Raw genomic sequence first — 18829 nt, 5'->3', positions numbered from 1 at the left:
CTTTGGAAAATTCTGGCTATCACAACAGAAGTCATTTCATCAACAAAACCTAATATCTTCGATTTCCGTCGACCGAGAACGTCAGAACGCGCTTGAGATCTACTCTGCCTTTCCAATGCGGCAGTGGTCTAATCGAGGCAAGGTAATCCCACCTTCAACCAATGCATCTTTGAGAACTTCCCATACTCAACCAACCGCTTTTCCTCCAAGAACCAAACAAGAACCAAGCATATTATCATGCAGTTCACAACTTACGACCGAATTCCGCAACCCATCTACAACCCCTCAGACCAAGCAATCCCAACTACTAGGTAACACTAACCACCCCATCAACCCCCTCCCCCCTAGCGTCCCCACCCCTCTCCTCCACTTCCCAAGGCAACCAAATCATCCCTAGGCAGGTCACTGATGCCTAGCTGAATCCAGGCAGCAGCACCAGCACAAGTCTCCAAGCATTCCTTACATCCCTTCCCCAGGTTATCAACCCATTGAGACCAATCACTCACTCATCACACATTATTCTGTCTGCCGCCAAACCAAACACTCATTGCAATACCCAGCAACTACTCCGTACTCGTACGAAGTAGCTTGACTATGCACCACCCCCCCCCCCCCCACCACCCTCATCAATACCCATCTTCTATCTACGTATGTACATAATACGACCGAACCCCGGCCATACATCGCCTAATAAAATATTACAGATTATTAAAAACAGTGAGGTATACTAGTAGGATCCAAGTAATACATACCGATAATACAATCTGATTGGACGGTTCTGTATCATACTGGCCGCTCCGGTAAGTATAGTAATTGTCGGGTGTATGGTATACTTTACTACTAACCCGTCGGACTTCCCACGTTGGGGTTTGGTATGAGTATGAGTATAGTTGTGTATTTGTATTTGTGTACTGTGGGATCAGGATGATATATATAACCTCAAGTAAGGTGGTGTGTATAATATGTATTTTTGGTGGTGTCTGCGAAGGTCAGTTCCTCTGAAAAATCGAGTTGGTGAGGAGTTGTATAGTGAAAAATGATCACCTCAAACTGAAGTGTCATGGGAACCCCTGCGATGGGCGGTTCGTTACTTTACGGATCTTCTCATGTAAGCAGCTAGGTGGTCAATATCCATTCTGAAATAGAGATACATGATGTGTCCTCCATGCTTCACGTATTAGCGTCGAAGATTCGACGGAAAAAGAAAAAGACAAACCGGTTGAGACTCATGACAATCTTGCTTCTGCTCCTAGGAAATGAAATTAAAAAAAGAAATAAACAGTCTTACAAGTTGAGTTCAATGAGAAGAAAACCAAACAAGTCATAATAGAACATTCGAATGTGCTCGAACGAACGCATCAAGCGGACTCGTGACGGTGATGAAGTGATGACAAGGTAGGTATCCCTAGAGGCATAACCCACGCAGATGAAGAGATAAATACACAAGCCACACTTCAGAAGAGAAGAACTCAATCAAAGGTGGAAAGAAAACAACCAAGACGCGATTTTCCCCCATGAAACAATTGCTACTCGCTCAATAACGGACAAAACAGCTGCAATATGATGGCAGATTAGTTGACGCGGAATGCATCAAAGATGACTGGACACCGTTAGCGTGTGAAGTTGGCTCAATGACCGGTGGGGTACTGACCTTCATGGCCCCTGCGGCAGCCACTGCCGATCCACATCAGGGTGTTCAAAAACGCGTAACGCTCGTCACCGGTTTCCATGTACAGGTTGATGCGATATTTGTAGGTGTTGGGATTAATACCGTCCGCCATACCGGGGTCGTTGACCTTGTCCAGAATGTCTTTGGCACCCGTCAACCAGCCGTTGGTTTTGACGACAATGTAGGCGGGGGGATCGTCGGCGGTCTGGAGCATGTAGCTCGCTCGAAGGCTTGTCGAAGATTCCTTGGTCACGACCTGCGAGTCCTGTCCTCCAGGCTATAACACCGTGAGCATGTCGCGAAGATAGTAATTGACAGCAAGGGACACTCACCAAAACAATGCCCTTGCCCCATCGACCGGCCCATTGACCACCGACGAAGGTTACCCAGTCACGCTGACCCCAAATACTCTCACCCACGGACACCTTCGGGTTCATCTTAATGCTCATGCGGAAGTCCAGTTCCAAGGTGGGGGCGGGGATTTGCAGGGAACGGGCCACATCGCCTTCGGGGAAGGTATGGAGGAGGTTGTTGGCGGGGATCGAGTCTTTCATGACACTGAGGTAGGTAGGACATTCCAGCAAGTGTTGACGCTGACGACTGGTGTTCTTCGCGCGAACCTGCTGACAGTAGATGCATTGGACGGACAGACACTGATCGCAATCGGTCAGACATAGGGTTCCTTCTGACAACGGATGGGCCATATCCTCGCTCACCTTATCTTCCTCCTTGGCACGGAACTCCACGAAAGCGGCATGGACATCATCGAGAGGCGGAGCGGGCAGATTCGAGGTCGAGGTCTTGGGCTTGGACTTGGGAGTCGCACGAGGGGCCTGCTGCGCGGCCGAGGCCGTGGTAGCGGTTCCGGCAGGGCCTGTAGTCGGGAGCGAGGCGCGACCCTGCATGTTCTGCAGCGGCGTCTGCATCGGGGTAGCATGTGGATTAACGCCGTTAGACATCATGGGACCGTTGGGAGTCGCGAGAGCACCGGGGCCAGGGCCAGGGCCCGGCGCGGTGGCAGCAGCACCATTGGGGGTGGGAGTATAGCCATTAGCAGCGGTGATGCCATTCGGGGCGGCCTGGGCGGACTGGGACTGGGGCTGAGGGTTGGTGTGGCCGCGGAGGCCGGGGCACTCGAGCAGGTGCTGCTTCTGGCGCGAGGTGTTCTTTGCGCGAATCTGCTGGCAGTAGATACACTGGACGGAAAGACACTGCGAAAGCAAACAAGCCGGTCGTCATGTCAGTGACGCTGGTGTTGGGCGGCGGGTTGAAATATTACGGGAAATACAGGAGTCACGCACCTTATCGTCTTCCTTGGCGCGGAACTCGACGAACGCCGCGTGAACTTCCTGGTCGACGGTCCGACCCATGTTCACGACGAAGGGGCTGAATAGATCGATGGTGGGTGGCTTGAACGGGGGGAACCGGCTAGAAAGATGATAAGAAGGGCGCCTCCGGAGGATGGGGATGAGGTCGAGGGCGAGGGAGCAGGATGAGGACGTGGACGAGGCAGCGAGGACGACTCGGGGGAGCGAGAGTGAAAAGGAAGAGTGTTTGACGGCCAGGGAGAACGAACGAGACAAGACAAGACGGGGACAAGACAAGACCGAGACGGTGGCGGTTAACTTACGCGAGCCTGTCAGGACGAGACCTTACCACCCGCGTAATTTTGATCCCGAGGGGTTTCAACCCGCACAGCATTACTGGATTACTGATTTCTGACCACTACGATGGATGCGATCGTTTATTGTTGGATCGTGCTGTTCACTTCTGCCTCGCTATTCCCATCCCTCCATCTTCATTTCTTTGTCCCCAAAACAAAGACAGTCAATGACATCCCCCCCCCAGCAGGTGCAACTTGGTCTGGGGTGCCTCAGACCCCCCAAAGTCAAAATTTGTCACGCGGCAGGCTGACCAAGCCGACCACGTTCCCAAAATAAGCGGACGCTTCCAGGCCTATCAGCGGGGGGCCCTTCAATCCCTCAAGCCAGGGAAATGGAAAAGAAATTCGAAATGCAGCCCAAGTCGATCATCACGGAGGAACCCGTAGTCCCGTGTATACATCCTTATAGATGCGTTCGTGCCCCAATACCCCGTTAGTATCCCAGGACCAGGTACTGGTACCGGTGTAAGGGTATGGAACGATCGGCACATTTACAGTTTCGATATACCGCGTCTCACAACTTATCGCCGGTCCGCGCGGATGCTTGCTGTGCTGTCATTTCGCATAACTCCATACTTTAGTAGCAGATCCAACTCGGACCCTGAGACCGTCATCAACTGTCTTGAATCTAAAATATTCATGGCGTCTTGCCTCGCGATCACGCTACGGTGTACTCTCGGACAGCGTATGCTGTGTAAGGAACGCAGCCCAGCGCGGCACAGCCACCGCCAACCTCGCGTGTTTCCGTGTCTTGGAGGCCCCTGGACGTTATCACTGCGGAACGGAGAATGTGGGTGGTGAATACGAAGTGTGAGGTTCCCAAATCTTGTTGATCGTGGGACCCCCTCAAGACGGATACCTGAATCTGATCTGATCAGATCAGATCTGGTAAACATCCGTACAAATAGACGCATCTATCGAGGAAGTGTATTACTGCGTAGTATACCGTACCTGGTATGGATCTAATCAGGGACCGTCGTTTTTACACCCGTGAAAAGTGACGACGACGCCCTTTCGACAAATTGAAAATAGAACTCCTGCGTTCTATGGAGGCATTTAACAGCTGCCCAGATTGCCAACCGACGTGGTCCACGCTGAACTGGTCTCCTCATCTTGTAATGAGATCACCGGCCCACCAATCGGCCGAGACCAATCGCGAGCCTTCCTTTCTTTGCCCTGTCGCTTCATTCCGTCGTGGCTCGTATGTTGTATGTTGTCATCTTGGTTCCGGAAATCTTTGTCGAGATTTATACTCCGTACTTGCCGCCTACATTGGGACATTGGTCATAGGCTTGTTATAATCTTATCTGCCAACCGTGCTTACCTTTGTTCAACGAGGATTTCTAACCCATGGGATGTCTTAGTCATAGATGTTGGCCTATTGGCTCACGTTACAGGAAGCGGACTAGAAGTCGTGATATCTGGGGGTAAGACATTATTGACATGAGATTTAGATGGGCCGGCTGTCTTAGAAAGTAAATCGAGCGTACCTCAAACGGTCGCTTAGAAGATGATTGACAGATTAGAATTAGAAGTAAGTAGATAGAGAGTAGAACATAGTGAAAGGAAATTGAGAACTCAATACAAAGGACCTGTCGTCCACGGAGCTGGAAACACATGACGAACGCTCTGCTGCAGGGGAACATCTACAATCCGGGTACGCATAAGTGAATTTCACCATACTTGTATCGCACACCGTACTCTTCGCTGCTTTGGTCTTCGTAGGCTTCTTGATGTACTGCGAGAATACCTTTAGTGGCAAGTGTGAGTACATGCATAAGGCCTTGGGTAGCCACAACACGAGAGGTCTTCTGTGGAGGAAGAAGCGTGGAGAATGACATCGTCTTAACTGCCTCGGCTAGATTCGACTGTAGGCCAGTCCATCCTTCTTTATTATTTTCAGTTGCTGTAGTTAGTCTGGTGGTTAGATACTCAAAAAAGTTCAAGCTCTCCTGGTCTAGTGTTGATTTTTGCGAGTCATCATTGAACGCTTGCAGGCTCTGAAAAGCATGAATGCGTGTTGGACCGGCTTCGATTACTGGTTTTTCATCCAACACTCCGGCATTATCTGCGTCAAGTTCAGTGTGTAGATACTGGCTTATATCAAAGTCATCAAGGTTGTTCATCTCATCACCTTCATTGCCGGGAATCGCAAGACTGTGAAGGGCTTCAATATCGAAACCACGGCCTGCAAGAGGACTTGCGCTCGTGAGACGGCTCCGTGGCCTTCCAAGACCAACATCAGAGATGCCATGTGAAGAAAAGTCACTGGCGCTGCCAAATCCGTGGAAAATCTTCGCGGCAGAGGAACCTTGTCGAGAGCTCTGGATGGAAGCTGTGACATTCCATGGCATTTGGATGGAGTTGTCATCGTGAAGGTCTGGTGGAGCATTGCGACCTATTTCAACATCCTGTGGGAAAGATGTTAGTTGCGTTCGTTTACACAGAGGGAGCATAGCATATACAAACCCCATGCCAGAAGCCATCGTCGTTGAAGCGGCCGATCTGTTCCTCGTCCTCCACTCTTGGACGTACACGTCGTGTTTCGAAGGCATCCTCTTCCTCTACCGAGGGGTGGATACGTTTCTTGCCTTTATTGATAAGGTCAGGATTGAGTGCATCGTATAGTTTCTCGCCCGAGAATGAATGCAACGGATGCAAGACACGAGAAGATCCCACACCAATGCCGACAGATCCAAGACCTTGACCGAAGACCCAGAAGGCAGCATTTCTCTTTGCTAGTGTCGGAAGTTTATTTCGTTGCTTTTGTTTTGAGGCAGCCCTCATGTTCCGCACATAGTTATCATTCAGCTGAGCCAATTCAGTATTTCGGAGTGCGATCTGGTCGTCTAAGCCAATGACTTTGGGGACTCTCTGTCTCTGTTGCATTGCTGCTTTCGACTCCACAATGTCTTCGTCTTCGCCTGGCTGATCGAATATTGAAGGACGGTTGCTTGCGGTCTTCTGGGCGTCAGCTGGCCTCACTTCTGGCTCTTTCCTTGGTGCTGTCTTTACTCGTTGATCAAAAAAGTCTGGCTAATGCGGCCTCACGTCAGTCATGGACCTATTGACTTATCAGTGGGGCGCTACCTGATCGTCCATAACAATGTCTTCTAGACCATCCGCCTTATCTTCTACAGCTCTCTCTCCGAACACCGATGATGTGACGCCCCGGGGTCTTGTTTCGGCTTGATGCGAGCCGCCAAGCTCGATGATGTTCCCATCCTCATCGAATTCGAAGTCTTGTTGGAGAATTACGCCAGATTCCTCGTTAAGAGCAAATGGTTCGATGCCGGTAAAATCAATGGCTTTTCCACCGTATCGGGTGACATTGGTATCCGAGCTGAATCCACCTACATCTCTCAAGATGATATCATCAGAAGATAAGTCCAATCGAAGGCTGGTAGGTTGTGAAAGGACAGATTGGCTAAGGTCTGGTGTCTTTGGCCAAGCCAGACTAGATTGTTGACTCAGGTTCATGTCAATCGACAGACTGAATTTCGAAAGGTCGAGGCCCAAGCCAGGCAGGTTGATTTCCGGGAGGAAACTCGGGTCGTATGGTAAAATGAGCTGCTCTGGCCTAGACAGAGCGTAAGCACGGGGCATAAATAGTAATGGCTGCGTGGAACATCAACACAACGAATGGAAGACAAACCTAGCCTTTCCTGCTGATGGGTCCAGTCCACCTCCCGGCATGACCTTGAGCACCGCTCTCATTCTATCATGCATCGCTTGGACGTCTGTGAGTGTATACCCACACTGTTGGTTGTATACCCTTGACACTCCATATCTAGATTAAACCATATCCTCATCAGCAGCCATGCTCTAAAGCTTTCCGTGCTATATTGATCTCACAGCAAGTTTCCTTGAAGCCTCAGCGCCATCGGTGCCGCCGGATCCATGATGACGCCACACGCTTTGGGGACATCGACATCCAATATAGCCTTTCTGTTCAGTCTTCTAGTGATAGATCTCGAGCCCAGAGTGGCGACCAGCCTGTAGACGCCGCAATATCAGCTTATTTGAAAGAGCCCCTAAGGAATCCGGAGTAAGGGAAACCACCTACCAGACCGTAGCAACGCCATGCTCGGGAGAAGTAAGAACTGTCAGAAGTAGAAGACATCAGCGCCATCCAGCCCAGATTAGGACGCAACGCTCTGAGATGTTAAGTCGAATCGACGTACTCTCGTGACTATAAAACATCCCAGCTCCCCTTCTTATCAGCCCAGAAGAACGCGCCCCGACGCGTCCCTTGAGCCGATATCCACCTTTTGAAAGCCAGCAAGTGACTTGGAGCGCGTGTAAATACCTCAAAACCTTCTCGTGTTTATCAGAGTATCGCGTGAAGACAGACGCGAATCGTGGGCGGAGTAAGATGAGCAAGCGGATGCGTCTACCTAAGGAATGACTCAACAGACTTGCGTAAAGAGATTCTAGGTTAAGCAGATGGGTTCAGCCTTGAGACCCAACTATCATGTGCTAGATGGATAAATGCTGGAGATTTGGAGGGGTCAAGTCATCACTTACTGCACTGGCTACCCGCCTGGAAAGACGCCCGTTCAGCGGATTAGATGATTCCAGTTGGAGAAAAGAAGAATGCAGACTATGGGAGTCAGTAGGGAATTAATTGTGTAGCAGTATAAGGTGACAAGTGAGAGACTTAGGCAGGTTTGTGAGTCTGGAAGGGATATAGACGTGGGTAGGATCAGTTGGGAGTAAGTGAGGATGCATACATGAGTGGGAGACTTGAACTGGAAGTTCTTCGCTTAGGAGCAGACCGGAGTGAACAGGAGCAAAAGCTCGCTGGTGAAATTTTCCATTTTAAATACTGTGAGGTCTGTACATTTTTCCATTGATTAGAGTGAGCTAGACAGATTTGCTCGAGCACCGGACGATGTGAGCAAGGGCAGTATCCAAATGAGCGAATTGCGTGTGAATTCAATTACTATAAGACCAGACCGAGCTTTTCCGTTCCCCATCTATATTGCTGCACTGCACCAGCGCCGATAAGACCACAGAGACATAATACAGAAGACTTGCTTTTCAGTGTCCGTTGAGACAAGAAAAGAAAGGCGACACGAGACAATGAGGGAGGTCAGGACTCTATGGAGAAGGAATGAAGCAGAAATTGAGGACAATAAGCAGAAGAAATCAAGTTGACTATGGAGAATGAAGAAAGAGGTAAAAGGTCCTACAATTATCTCCAACCCATAGCAACCCAGGAAGATGCACGTGGGGTATGAGACATGCGAGAAAGATCAAACCAGAAATTAGACACGAAAATTGTTTTTCTCGATTCCCAAAAAAAAGACGTCCCGGGATTCTATACCTACCCTCGGACCAGATCAATGTTACATGAGGCGTATTTAACAAATGGGTGACACCTAGTCAAGGGGGATGCCCTGGTATTCGCCGTAGCCAAGGGCAAGGTTCATGTTCTCTGTAGAGATCGTATTAGCTGTTATTCCATCTGTTCAATTCAAGGGCTGTTGAACTGAGGGACTCACGCAAGCACTGGGTGGCGGCACCCTTGAGCAGGTTGTCAATGGTAGCACACACGACAACCCGCTTGCCACTGGAGTGGACGGCAAAGCCACCGACCTCAACGCCATGGCGGCCAGCAATGTCTTTGACGGAAGGAGGCTCGCCAACGATCTTCACAAGCTTCTCACCAGCATAACGGTCCTGGTAGATGTTGCGAATGTCACGAGAGGTCATCTCCTCCTTCAGCGGAATGCTGATGGTGTGCTGGACAGAAGTCAGTTTCGACTGAATTGATTTAAGGAAAAGGACCAAAACATACGTGAATGCCCTGGAACCAGACAGCAACGTGAGGAATGAACGCAACGCTGGTACCGAGCTGTGCGCTGATTTCCTTCTCGTGGATGTGATCAGTCAAGCTGTAGGGGATGATGTTGTTGGTGAGGTTCTCCACGTCGTTCTTGGGGCTTGGCTTAGTGCCAGCTCCAGAGTATCCGGAAACACCGAAGGTGGTGGGCTGACCACCGAGGAACGGGACAAGAGGAGCAATTCCGATCTGAGCGGCAGTGGCGTAGCATCCAGGGTTGGCAATACGGGTAGCCTGGGCGATCTTGGAACGGCTGACCAATTCAGGAAGACCGTAAGTCCACTTGCTGTCGAAGCGGTAATCGGCACTTAGGTCAACGATGACGTTACCCGTCTCCGAACCCTGGTCGACGGCATCAACGAACGGCTTGCAGACGCCATTGGGCAGAGCCATGACCCAGCAGTCCACATCTCCGTTCGCGGACATGCGCTTAACATCATCGGGGCTGAGGTTCTCATAGATGATCTCACGCTTGTCATAGCCCTGCAGCTTCTTGCCAACGAGCTCGCGCGAAGAGACGTGGCGCAGATCCATGTGAGGGTGGGCGTTGAGGAGGTTGATCAGGGCCTGGCCAGTGTAGCCACGAGCTCCAATAAGAGCAACCTTAGAGGGGCGGGCGTTGGACATGTTCTTCTCACCCAGGGGCGGGTTGGGGTTCGTCGTGGCGTAGGTCCTAACAGCCCTCACAGGAACCATCGGGCGCGCTGAACGAGCAGCCCGCAGAGCATTGCTCGTAGAGGAGAAGGCACGCTTCTGCTCAGCAGAAGCACCGCTAGCACCGAATCCCTTGCCAATGTTGGTAGCCGCCTGGGCAGCGCGGTGCAGCCTCGACTCGAGGTTGATATCTCCAAACATCTGGCGGCCGTGCTGGTTGAACTCCTGGACCAGCTGCTTCACTTCCTCGCCGCTCTCGACACCGTACCAGAAGAGGACCTCTCCGTCACGGCTGAGGCTACCATCAGCCTTGTCAAAGAACCAGGTGAGGTTCTCATCATCCTCCTTGACGGTCCAGACAAGCTTGGGGTAGTCCTTCTTGATAGACGCAAAGACGTTGTCGGCGACATTCGTCAACCATCCGGACTTGGTGATGGTGAAGGTGGCCAGGTGAGCCAAGGAAGAAGTAGCATCCTTCTGAGGGGGCAAGACAACGGCCAGCGCTTCCATGGGCTCATCGTAGTAGACCTTGAAGTCACGCTCCTTCAAGCCCTCGACATAGCGGTCAACAGTGGCGCGGGCATCCAGGCCCTCGCGGTCACGGACCAGGACTTCCTTGAGCTTGTCCAGATCTTCGAACTCGGAGAACGAGGTCTTGGTGTGAACCTTGTTGCCTCTGCGGATCAGAGTACCAGCTCCCGAGTCGGTGAAGAGTTCCTTCTGAAGATCGGCCGGGTGGATGATAGCAACGCTGGAGGTACGAGGAAGGTCGCTAAGCAGATCCTTCATCTCCTTGATCTTCAGACGAGTACCGTGACGCACCCACCACTGAGTCATCAGGTGGTCGTACTCCTCGTCGAGGTTGATCACAGAGATCTTCTCGCCGGTGTCGCCGTTGAACAAGCCACCCTTCTCGGCGAGGTAGACGATCTTGAGGGGCTGGAGCGCACGCGCCAACTCGCCAGCAGCGACATCAGCGTTGACGTTGAGAACCTGGCCATCAGGAGTCTCCGCCATGGAAGTAAGGATGGGAAGGCAGCCAGCTTCGATGGCAGACTCGATTGGCTTCTTGTTCACGCCATTGATCTTGCCAACCAGGTTATACTTGTCCTTGTCGAGGTAATCGGCGGTGAAGACACCCGCGTTCAGAGGACGAGCTCTCACACCCATGCGCTCCAATTCCTCAATCAGCTTCAGGTTCTCCTCCAGGAACAGCTTCCTAGCCAGGGCCAGTGTCTTTCCGTCGGTGACTCGAATTCCATCTTCGAACTGAGGCTCCACACCGGCGTCCTCCAGCATGCGATTGAGCTGAGGACCAGCACCGTGGACGACGATCGGATAAAGGCCAACATGGTTCAGGAAAGCAAGGGCGGAGGAGAGGGTCTGGAGGTGTTCAGTGATGATGGCACCGCCGACCTTAATGACAGCGAACTGTTGGGAGGAAACGGAGGTGAAATGAGAGAGATACTGCTGCACCTCGCGCTTGGAACCGATGTTGCTCAGCAGCTGGACAACGGTCGAGCGGGTGGAGGAAAGCTGGGGGTCAGTGGCCCGGGAATAGTGGCGACCCTGCAACAAGGGGACGGCGGAGGCCTTCAGGGAATGACGGGCAGAGCCGAGTCTGGCAGAGGAAACGGCATGCTGTGCGGAGAAGGCGCGGAGGGGCTTGCTGGTGGAAGCTCTCCGCACGGCGGTGCGAAGGGAGAACATATTGCCAGCCAGCATGCGGCAGCTTTGAGGCCTAGTCGGACAGAGGGTCGAGAGGAGAGGTCTGAAGGGAGAGGCGCAGTCAGAGCAGTTGAGTAGGTGAGGTGAGGAGTGACAAGGAGGAGGAGGGAAAAAAGGTTGTGCGGAGGTGGTGCGGGTTCATCAGGGAATTTGCCGCAACCCCCAAAGAGTTTGATCGTCCAGATTGATTATCGGCCACTCCTCGGAGCGGATGTCCTTGAGGGGGGAATTATTACTCACTAGCTCCGACCCAATGACTAGCCGCAATCGCCTTGGTTCCGTGGGCTTTTCGGCCGCGAACTCGACTAGTAGTACTATGACTCCCAACTTTCCAGGGTGGTCGGTCGCAATTATTATATCTTTCCTGCTCGCACGTCTGCCTCGTTTTTAGGCTGCTTGCAAGGGAACCCAAGCCAACTGCTACCGGAGTTGAGCGAATTCAGCCGACCACTGAGATAAATTGCGCAAGTTCCAGCTGGTAATTCGACCTTGAGGGATAAATGCCAGTCCGCACAAGTGCCCGAAGTAACGCTGGCTTGGCTGCGACTTTCGGAGCCGGGTATCGAACACTGACACGGGCATGACTCACCACACATTATTCAGGCCGGGCCCATTCTGGTTTCCTCGGTTTCCTCCGGGTTGCTTCGCTCCCTATCTCGAGTTGCTTCCCTTTTCGCGTCGACACACGTAATGGAAACCGAGCAATGGGCCCCGTCGATCCTCTTTGATCCTCTCTGATCAATTTTCATCATACAATAATAACTCCTGGCGCTCGTTATCTGATCTCGCTAACTGCCGAGAATCAGGTCGCCAGCGAATGACAGCCTGTCGCGCTCCCGAGTCGCTGGAGTCGTGCTCCATTGCGACTCAGACCACAGATGTCAAAGCCGTCAGTGCTGAGTGCAGATGGATCCTTCTTCGTTATCTGATCCTCTCCTTACCTAACACGTTACCCTGGGTATCCAGATTCGATATTAACGCGGTCCACATCTCATCTCCTCATCTCCTCATCCTCCGACCGCTTCCATTCAGCGTGGGGTGCGGATTTGGCCATCACTAGTACCCGCTATACACAGCACGAACCTTAACTCAAGTATGCCATATCTACCTTCCAGACAGCTCCGTTAATCTAAGTATTTGTACACTCAATATACGAGCCGAGTAGCCCGTATGAGGTTCGATGTGGTAGAAGGTGAGTCCATTCATGGCTAAAGAAAGACAAAGGAGACACATAAGAAAACAGCAAACATAGGAAACCAAACCAACAAACAACACTGATACTTGAACATGAGGAAGCACCGGAGTATCATTTACATCTTCACCGTCGATGGAATCATGTGGCATAGCCTCAATCCCCAAATCGGCTTATAGCGTCAATGGCGTAGAGAGACAACAATACTTTATTCGTGAGAACGAGTAGGTTGACGCCCGAGAAAAAAGCAGGAGGTATTAATAGCTGGAAACAAAGGCTTCGCGGTCTCAACACAGATAAACCAGGGCCAGGTGAAAGAAAAACGTCATCCATTCCCAAGAGGATCATTAATGTCTGGTGGTGACAACTAGAGGGAGGACCTGTTAGCGCCGTCGGGACCTTTTACCGAATCGCTGTGTTCCGGGGAAGAGCGCAGATCTTACCAGTAGGGACGATAATCACTACAAGCAGAATAATGATACAGATGATGAGGCACACGCGCATCTTCATGTCCTTCCACCACATTTGCTTCCGCACGCGGTTGGCGCCTCTGCGGAATCCCTGGGCTGATACGGCCAGATTGTCCGTCTTATCCTGGAGAGAGTCTAGACGTTCACCACGTTCCGAAACTTTGAAGATGTTTGAGCGCATTGTGTCGACAGTTTCTTGGATTTTCTAATAAAGTAAAAGAAACAACGCGTTAGTTAGATGTTCGCGACATATATCACCATAAACAGAAGCCCAATAACATCCCGAAACCGGGGGTGCCCTCAAATCTAAACAATGTCGGAGAAGCCCCCCCCAAAAGAGCACCGAAGTACGGTCACTTCCAGTCCAACCTGGACGATACATTCTTGTGGTACAATAGAGCTGGCAGCGAGGCGTATCGGCCACTTACTTTGTCGATTTCCCTCGTCCTGGGGTCGCCATTCTGCGCAGCACTGGCGCTGGCCCCGTTGGACCCAGAGGGGATGTAGGGATCGTAGGGCTGCTCGGACATGATTGTAATATGCGACGGACTCGGCGTATTCAATATTCGGGATGTAGGACCTGGCAAGTCACCAGACTACCGAGCTGGAGGTGACGGGCTGCTGCCTGTTCCTTTTCGTAGGGGATGAGGCGGGAAATCGCAGCGACAGACTCGACGGCTGGGAGTGCGGTGAGAAGCGAGAAGGTAGAGGGTCGGAGTGCGGCTGGAAGGTGGCGGGATGATGGAATGCAGGAGGGAAAGTAGGATGCGTTGTTGGAGGGAAGCTGACAAGGTGTGATGAATCGCCGCCCGCCTTCTGGAGATTACAGGCGTTTCGGTTCGGTCGGGGCGGTGCACGTGATCCGCGGTCTATTGGGAAAGACAGTCCCGGCAGGCAGCTATTTTAGTGCTGAAACCCATTGGGTCAGCGGCTGGGAGTCGAAACAAAGAGAAGAGAGGAAGTCCAAGGGTAGATACTTGGGTTGCTACTTTGCCTTGATTCACTACTGCGTACATCAGAAAGGGAAGGATGCTCTGTACGGAGTAGAAACATCTACCTACCTGGAATGGAAATGGAAGATCTACAGCTGTCAATGGAGTCTATGTATGTACCCGGTGCAGTAGTGAAGTACGGAGGATGTCCACGCACTTTGTAGGGAAACCGAAATAGAAACGCCAGTTGTCCGCTTATTGCAGCTTATTGGGCACCAGCCGCTCTCCCAAGTCACGGTATGAGGTATGTCAATTGCCTGCCCAAATCATGCGTTGCTTAAGAAACCCGCCCTGCTAATGTGGCTGTGCGGCGGATATGCTGCGCCTTCCGCCACCAACTTCAACGTGGGGATCCCCCTCGTTGAGTCTGGACTGTGGGCCCTTTTCTCCCTGATGTAATATGAGGGAGGCTGACAGCAAGGGCTCCTTAACTACATACTACTACCCGTCTACTACCATAGTACTATATCCTTGCCCTCCATATTGGTGAACGAACTGTACGAGTCAGATTTCAGCGATATCACGTTTACATCTCTCATTGGTCAATTCTTCGACAAGCCCAAACCACATATGTACGCTTTCAGAATAGAAAATAGCTCTACCTACCCAAAAGTGACAGGTGCCGGCAACCTTCAACAGCTGACTCACGCTGCCATGCATGGATACAGAAGTATTGTCAAGTATCTCCTTGATAGGGGCACTAATCCATGTCCGCAGGCCATAGATGGCAAGACGCCTTATGAGCTGACGATGATCTTCTACAACCATTGGCCGAGGAAGAAGATGATAAAGACCTGGAATTGGTGGTGAGGCTACTCGAAGATCATACGGGTTTCCCTCTTGCCCTTCTGTTACTTAGTAGTCTCTTGGGAGACTCATACTTCCATGTCGCATATTTTCATATCACCCGCTCTAGTGTCACTAACATGAGAATCTAATTTAGAAAATGACACTCACACATAAAACCCTCTAACGGCGAAAAACAATAAAGCCGGCTTCTTAACTGCAATGATTCTTCTTAAATAATCGTGCATTTGAGACCGCCCACACTACATTGCCGGATGTGAAACCCTTCCGAAAGATCTGTTCCGTGAGAGCTGCTCTATTGGCATCTATATCCACCGAAAAGAGTGATCTGTCTAGCGATCGTCTGGAGGCGGAATTTCTAACACTCTGAGACTCATAGTTATCGTTGTCAAGTTTTCGTCGCTACCACACATAGTGTTTCAGTTTCTTGGAAATCGTGCGAGTACCAATCTTTCTACCTATCTATTTCAGTCATGTCGACTAAAACGGTGCGAATTGAAGCTATTGAAGTTCCAAAATCATAGCGGCAACGTGTCTCAGAGCCGTTGAGGAACGGGTGTGTCAAGTATTAGGAAAAATCTGCATTGGCTTACCATAGCCAGGCTATACATTATCTTCGGTTATGAAGGACTCTTTGTCTTTGTGGGGAGTATGAACAGGGTGTATACCTGAAGCCTGATTCTGGCTGCATGGATCCTGTGGGGTATGGCCTATGTTGCGATTCGTATACGCACTAAAGTCCATGTTTGCATGAGCATCTTGCTACATGCAGGGGTTGACTTTGGCTTTGTTGGGGTTTCTGAGTAGTATTCAGGTAGGTTGGAACGTCAGTACAACTATTAAGGGTGAGAATTGGATCTACTACATAAGCTGGCACCAATCGCGTCTCCTATTTTAGATCAGTCAGCGCTCATGTTGATACATTAGTTGCGAACGCAAATTTCACGGCATCGTATCATAGAATGTGAGCGTAGAATTCCATTCAGTCGTTGATATATAATACAGGATAGACCTTAGCCCCCGAAACTCCACATAATTCTGAGCCAAATGCTTCCACACAACGCTTTTGGACATGTCTCAGGGAGACGAAATGGGTATAAATACAGGGATGATGCAGAGATCGATAGTCCACCTTCATCCTTTTGTTGATCGAGGAGGTATGTAACGAGAGGAAGATAGCCTCGACGGTTTTATCCCGTTGAAAGGCCATACCCTCGTGGCCGACGCAATGCGATAAATTATTTCTCGCCCAACAACTCCTTCCTCATCTCCTCACGTTGGACCTTGGCATCTTCCTTGGCCTGACTCCGGTTTGCCTCGACCTCCAGGCGCTTTTGCTCCTGTTGTTCCTGGGCTGCGAACCAAACTATATGATTTAAAACATTAGTTCATCTGCTCATCGAGAACTACCCAAGGAGCAACGGGAATGGAAGATCACAACGCACTATGCTTATCAGACTTGGACCATTGTTTCAGCTTGCCGACATATTCGTCAAAATCCCGAGCTCGGCGATCGCCCTCCTCTAGACTCCGTTTCTGAAGATCGGGGTTGTATCGCTTGAACAGTTCTTCGTCGGTGGGACGGATGTATTGGACGAATGCTGGGCCACCGACACAGATAACGATACCGCTAATACCCGTTAGAAACCGGAGAATCACATCGAGAGGAAGGGTGTGGAAACGCCGTACCAGCCCAGCATCTTCATCCACGTTCCTGCCCGAGACATGATGAGAGGCGAGTTCGGATCGTTGGCAACAATTGCTTGTGGACTAGCTGTCGGGGAGTGATGTCAAAAAGGTGAATTGACTTCTGAAAGTGGATATACCGAGGCGATTGTGGTCTTGAATCGACGGGATATGTCCGAGTGAGTGCGTCTGTTCGTCAATCGGAGCTCATCAGCATCATTGTAATCGCGCAGACGGGATTCGGCAGGGCCGATCGAGATGTGGCGCAGCAGTGGAGGCTAGTGCAAGTGGCGCAACTTAAGACCGTTATCCCCGTCCACCAATGAGAGAAGCGAACCGGCATTCGGGATGACTGCCTGCTGCTGCCCAGACCCAAAGGGAAAAGTTCTTCTTTGCTCCACCAGCTATGCCACTAGATCAGCACTACTATGTACATTGAATCCTTATTGCTCGAATGTGCGGCTAGGGGTCTCCTCGGAGAAAACGGCCAAGATGCCGTATTCGTTCTTTGAATGGTTCCTGTGACGTCTGAATGTCTGAGACATCGCTCCGCTCGGCACCGACGTGTCTAATTATAATCGCATAGAAGCATGGGTAACGGCAATAATTCTCGATTGGTGGTGAAGGGTTCTCTTCTACCGAGCGATGTGCAGCCCACTTCACAGGACTCTTACAGTAGGTGCAGCTGATCATCATCTTATTGTGGAGTGCCATTAGTCAAGGGCTCATGGTAGCAAAAATCTTCCTTGTCGAAAAAAAATTATGCATTTTCACCCAAGTCGATGACCACCAAGTAGAACTGCTCCTTCTTCATTCTGGGAGCAAGACAATCTTCGCACTGAGGTCCACGTTGGTAACTTTGGGTGCGGCATGACTGATACGTCAACGCGGCAGGGGTAAAAATTAATATAGCGAGAAGAGCGCTTGGTCAATGAGCCTACTAATGATTTACTCCGTACTTATCTCTAGGCCAGTAGGCGCGTCGGACCACCAGTACTCCGTAGTACTTCATAAGGCGCAGCTAGCTACTTAGCGCCTGGGGACAAGGTTATGTAAGATAACATTCCTATGATTGATAACTCGTCGTAAATTGATTAGGCCCATCTGCGAATATATATTTCGACGCATGGGGCCCATCTATATACTCCCCAGGCCAATGAGAGCCATGCAGCCCCTGCGTTTCGAACGGAGATTGCTCTGGGGTCCAGTGATCCGTTGATTTGTGCAAGAGCAGACTAGGGGCCCCTCAATATTAACTGCTTACCTACCCATTATCATAACCATTGCAAACCCCTGATAATCGAACACCTTGCGGTAGTTTTCTGGGATAGGCAAAGAATCGCATTCCGGGATATCCGGATGGCACTCCGTACATCTGGGGAGTATGATGTCTCAGGGGTAGATGGATTTAGTGGCTATGGAACGTCATTGACCAGCGGGTGCGCTGGGTAGCGCCGCGCCAAGCGGCTTTCATACTCCAACGGTTTCTGAGTCTGCAGTGGAAGAAGGGTGGTTGACCGTTGACGGTGCCCTGGGATATCCACTGCGGCCGACGCAGTCGCGTAGTAGGCCTAGTAGGGTACAGCAGATTAGTCGATGCATGGTGCCACCGTGCCACAGATGCCTCTACTCCGCTAGACTGAAAGCGGTCGGAACGGAGGAGGAGATCCGTTTTGTGCCGGCGACAATGTGGGACAGCGATATCTAACTCTGACCAGCGACTGTATCCCGGCGGGACGGGCGTGGGTCTCTCCAGAGGAGCCGTTCCCAAGTGTCAGTCAGTTGCCGACCAGTGTGAGGATTCTGAAGAAAGGGCGATGCGCCAAATGACAATCATTATTCGGATTTCGCTAGGAGGGCCGGGTTGATCAGAGACAAAGAGGGAGCCGGAGAAAAAAGCGGGCATTCATAAAGTGTTTCATCGCGGTCAATCAATCCCTTCCTTTTCTCTCTTTCTCTCTACTTAATCACGGGTGGCTTTCCCCCTCCTTTTAGTCCGCCCTGGTCATCCAGTCAGACTGCTTCGCCGGTCAGGTACCTTCAACTAACTACTCCGTACTACTAATTGACTAAACCTCGACCGAAACACTTATCACCTTCACCTCCACCACCTCCACCTC

At 51.0% G+C, this 18829-nt stretch overlaps 6 protein-coding genes across 6 annotated transcripts; 1 reads left to right on the top strand and 5 right to left on the bottom strand.

Annotated features, from left to right (window-relative positions):
• Positions 1–7: 7 nt before the first annotated feature.
• Positions 8–457, top strand: BO80DRAFT_214073 (uncharacterized protein). The gene has a single exon (XM_025714335.1). The coding sequence runs from the start codon at positions 116–118 to the stop codon at positions 395–397; it is 282 nt and encodes a 93-aa protein (XP_025571201.1). The 5' UTR covers positions 8–115; the 3' UTR covers positions 398–457.
• A 658-nt stretch (positions 458–1115) lies between these two features.
• BO80DRAFT_415864 (DUF3237 domain-containing protein) lies at positions 1116–3222 on the bottom strand. Its single transcript, XM_025718154.1, has 5 exons — positions 2971–3222; positions 2386–2880; positions 2002–2322; positions 1652–1946; positions 1116–1600 (listed from the first exon to the last, which is right to left on the bottom strand). The coding sequence occupies exons 1-5, from the start codon at positions 3037–3039 to the stop codon at positions 1572–1574; spliced, it is 1209 nt and encodes a 402-aa protein (XP_025571200.1). The 5' UTR covers positions 3040–3222; the 3' UTR covers positions 1116–1571.
• A 1264-nt stretch (positions 3223–4486) lies between these two features.
• Positions 4487–7590, bottom strand: BO80DRAFT_483535 (Rad21/Rec8 N terminal domain protein). The gene is made up of 7 exons (XM_025723436.1): positions 7517–7590; positions 7399–7435; positions 7188–7328; positions 6988–7122; positions 6423–6912; positions 5802–6368; positions 4487–5743 (listed from the first exon to the last, which is right to left on the bottom strand). The coding sequence occupies exons 1-7, from the start codon at positions 7533–7535 to the stop codon at positions 4979–4981; spliced, it is 2154 nt and encodes a 717-aa protein (XP_025571199.1). The 5' UTR covers positions 7536–7590; the 3' UTR covers positions 4487–4978.
• Positions 7591–8716: 1126 nt separating this feature from the next.
• On the bottom strand, positions 8717–11559 carry argEF (bifunctional acetylglutamate kinase/N-acetyl-gamma-glutamyl-phosphate reductase; the record flags this gene model as incomplete). The annotated part of the gene is made up of 3 exons (XM_025716186.1): positions 8717–8772; positions 8840–9080; positions 9136–11559. 3 exons carry the CDS (start codon positions 11557–11559, stop codon positions 8717–8719), a joined length of 2721 nt encoding a protein of 906 aa, XP_025571198.1.
• Positions 11560–13101: 1542 nt separating this feature from the next.
• BO80DRAFT_458614 (SNAP receptor SNC2) lies at positions 13102–13754 on the bottom strand (the record flags this gene model as incomplete). The annotated part of the gene is made up of 3 exons (XM_025722296.1): positions 13102–13121; positions 13198–13429; positions 13653–13754. The coding sequence occupies 3 exons, from the start codon at positions 13752–13754 to the stop codon at positions 13102–13104; spliced, it is 354 nt and encodes a 117-aa protein (XP_025571197.1).
• A 2223-nt stretch (positions 13755–15977) lies between these two features.
• BO80DRAFT_390861 (uncharacterized protein) lies at positions 15978–17097 on the bottom strand. The gene is made up of 3 exons (XM_025717166.1): positions 16713–17097; positions 16469–16653; positions 15978–16389 (listed from the first exon to the last, which is right to left on the bottom strand). The coding sequence occupies exons 1-3, from the start codon at positions 16748–16750 to the stop codon at positions 16262–16264; spliced, it is 351 nt and encodes a 116-aa protein (XP_025571196.1). The 5' UTR covers positions 16751–17097; the 3' UTR covers positions 15978–16261.
• Between the last annotated feature and the right edge of the window lie 1732 nt (positions 17098–18829).

This window comes from Aspergillus ibericus (genome assembly GCF_003184845.1).
Source record: "Aspergillus ibericus CBS 121593 unplaced genomic scaffold BO80scaffold_51, whole genome shotgun sequence".
In the NCBI taxonomy this organism is placed as follows: Eukaryota; Fungi; Ascomycota; class Eurotiomycetes; order Eurotiales; family Aspergillaceae; genus Aspergillus; species Aspergillus ibericus.
Note: the sequence above shows the minus strand (reverse complement) of the source record. Positions and strands in the feature narration are given on the sequence as shown.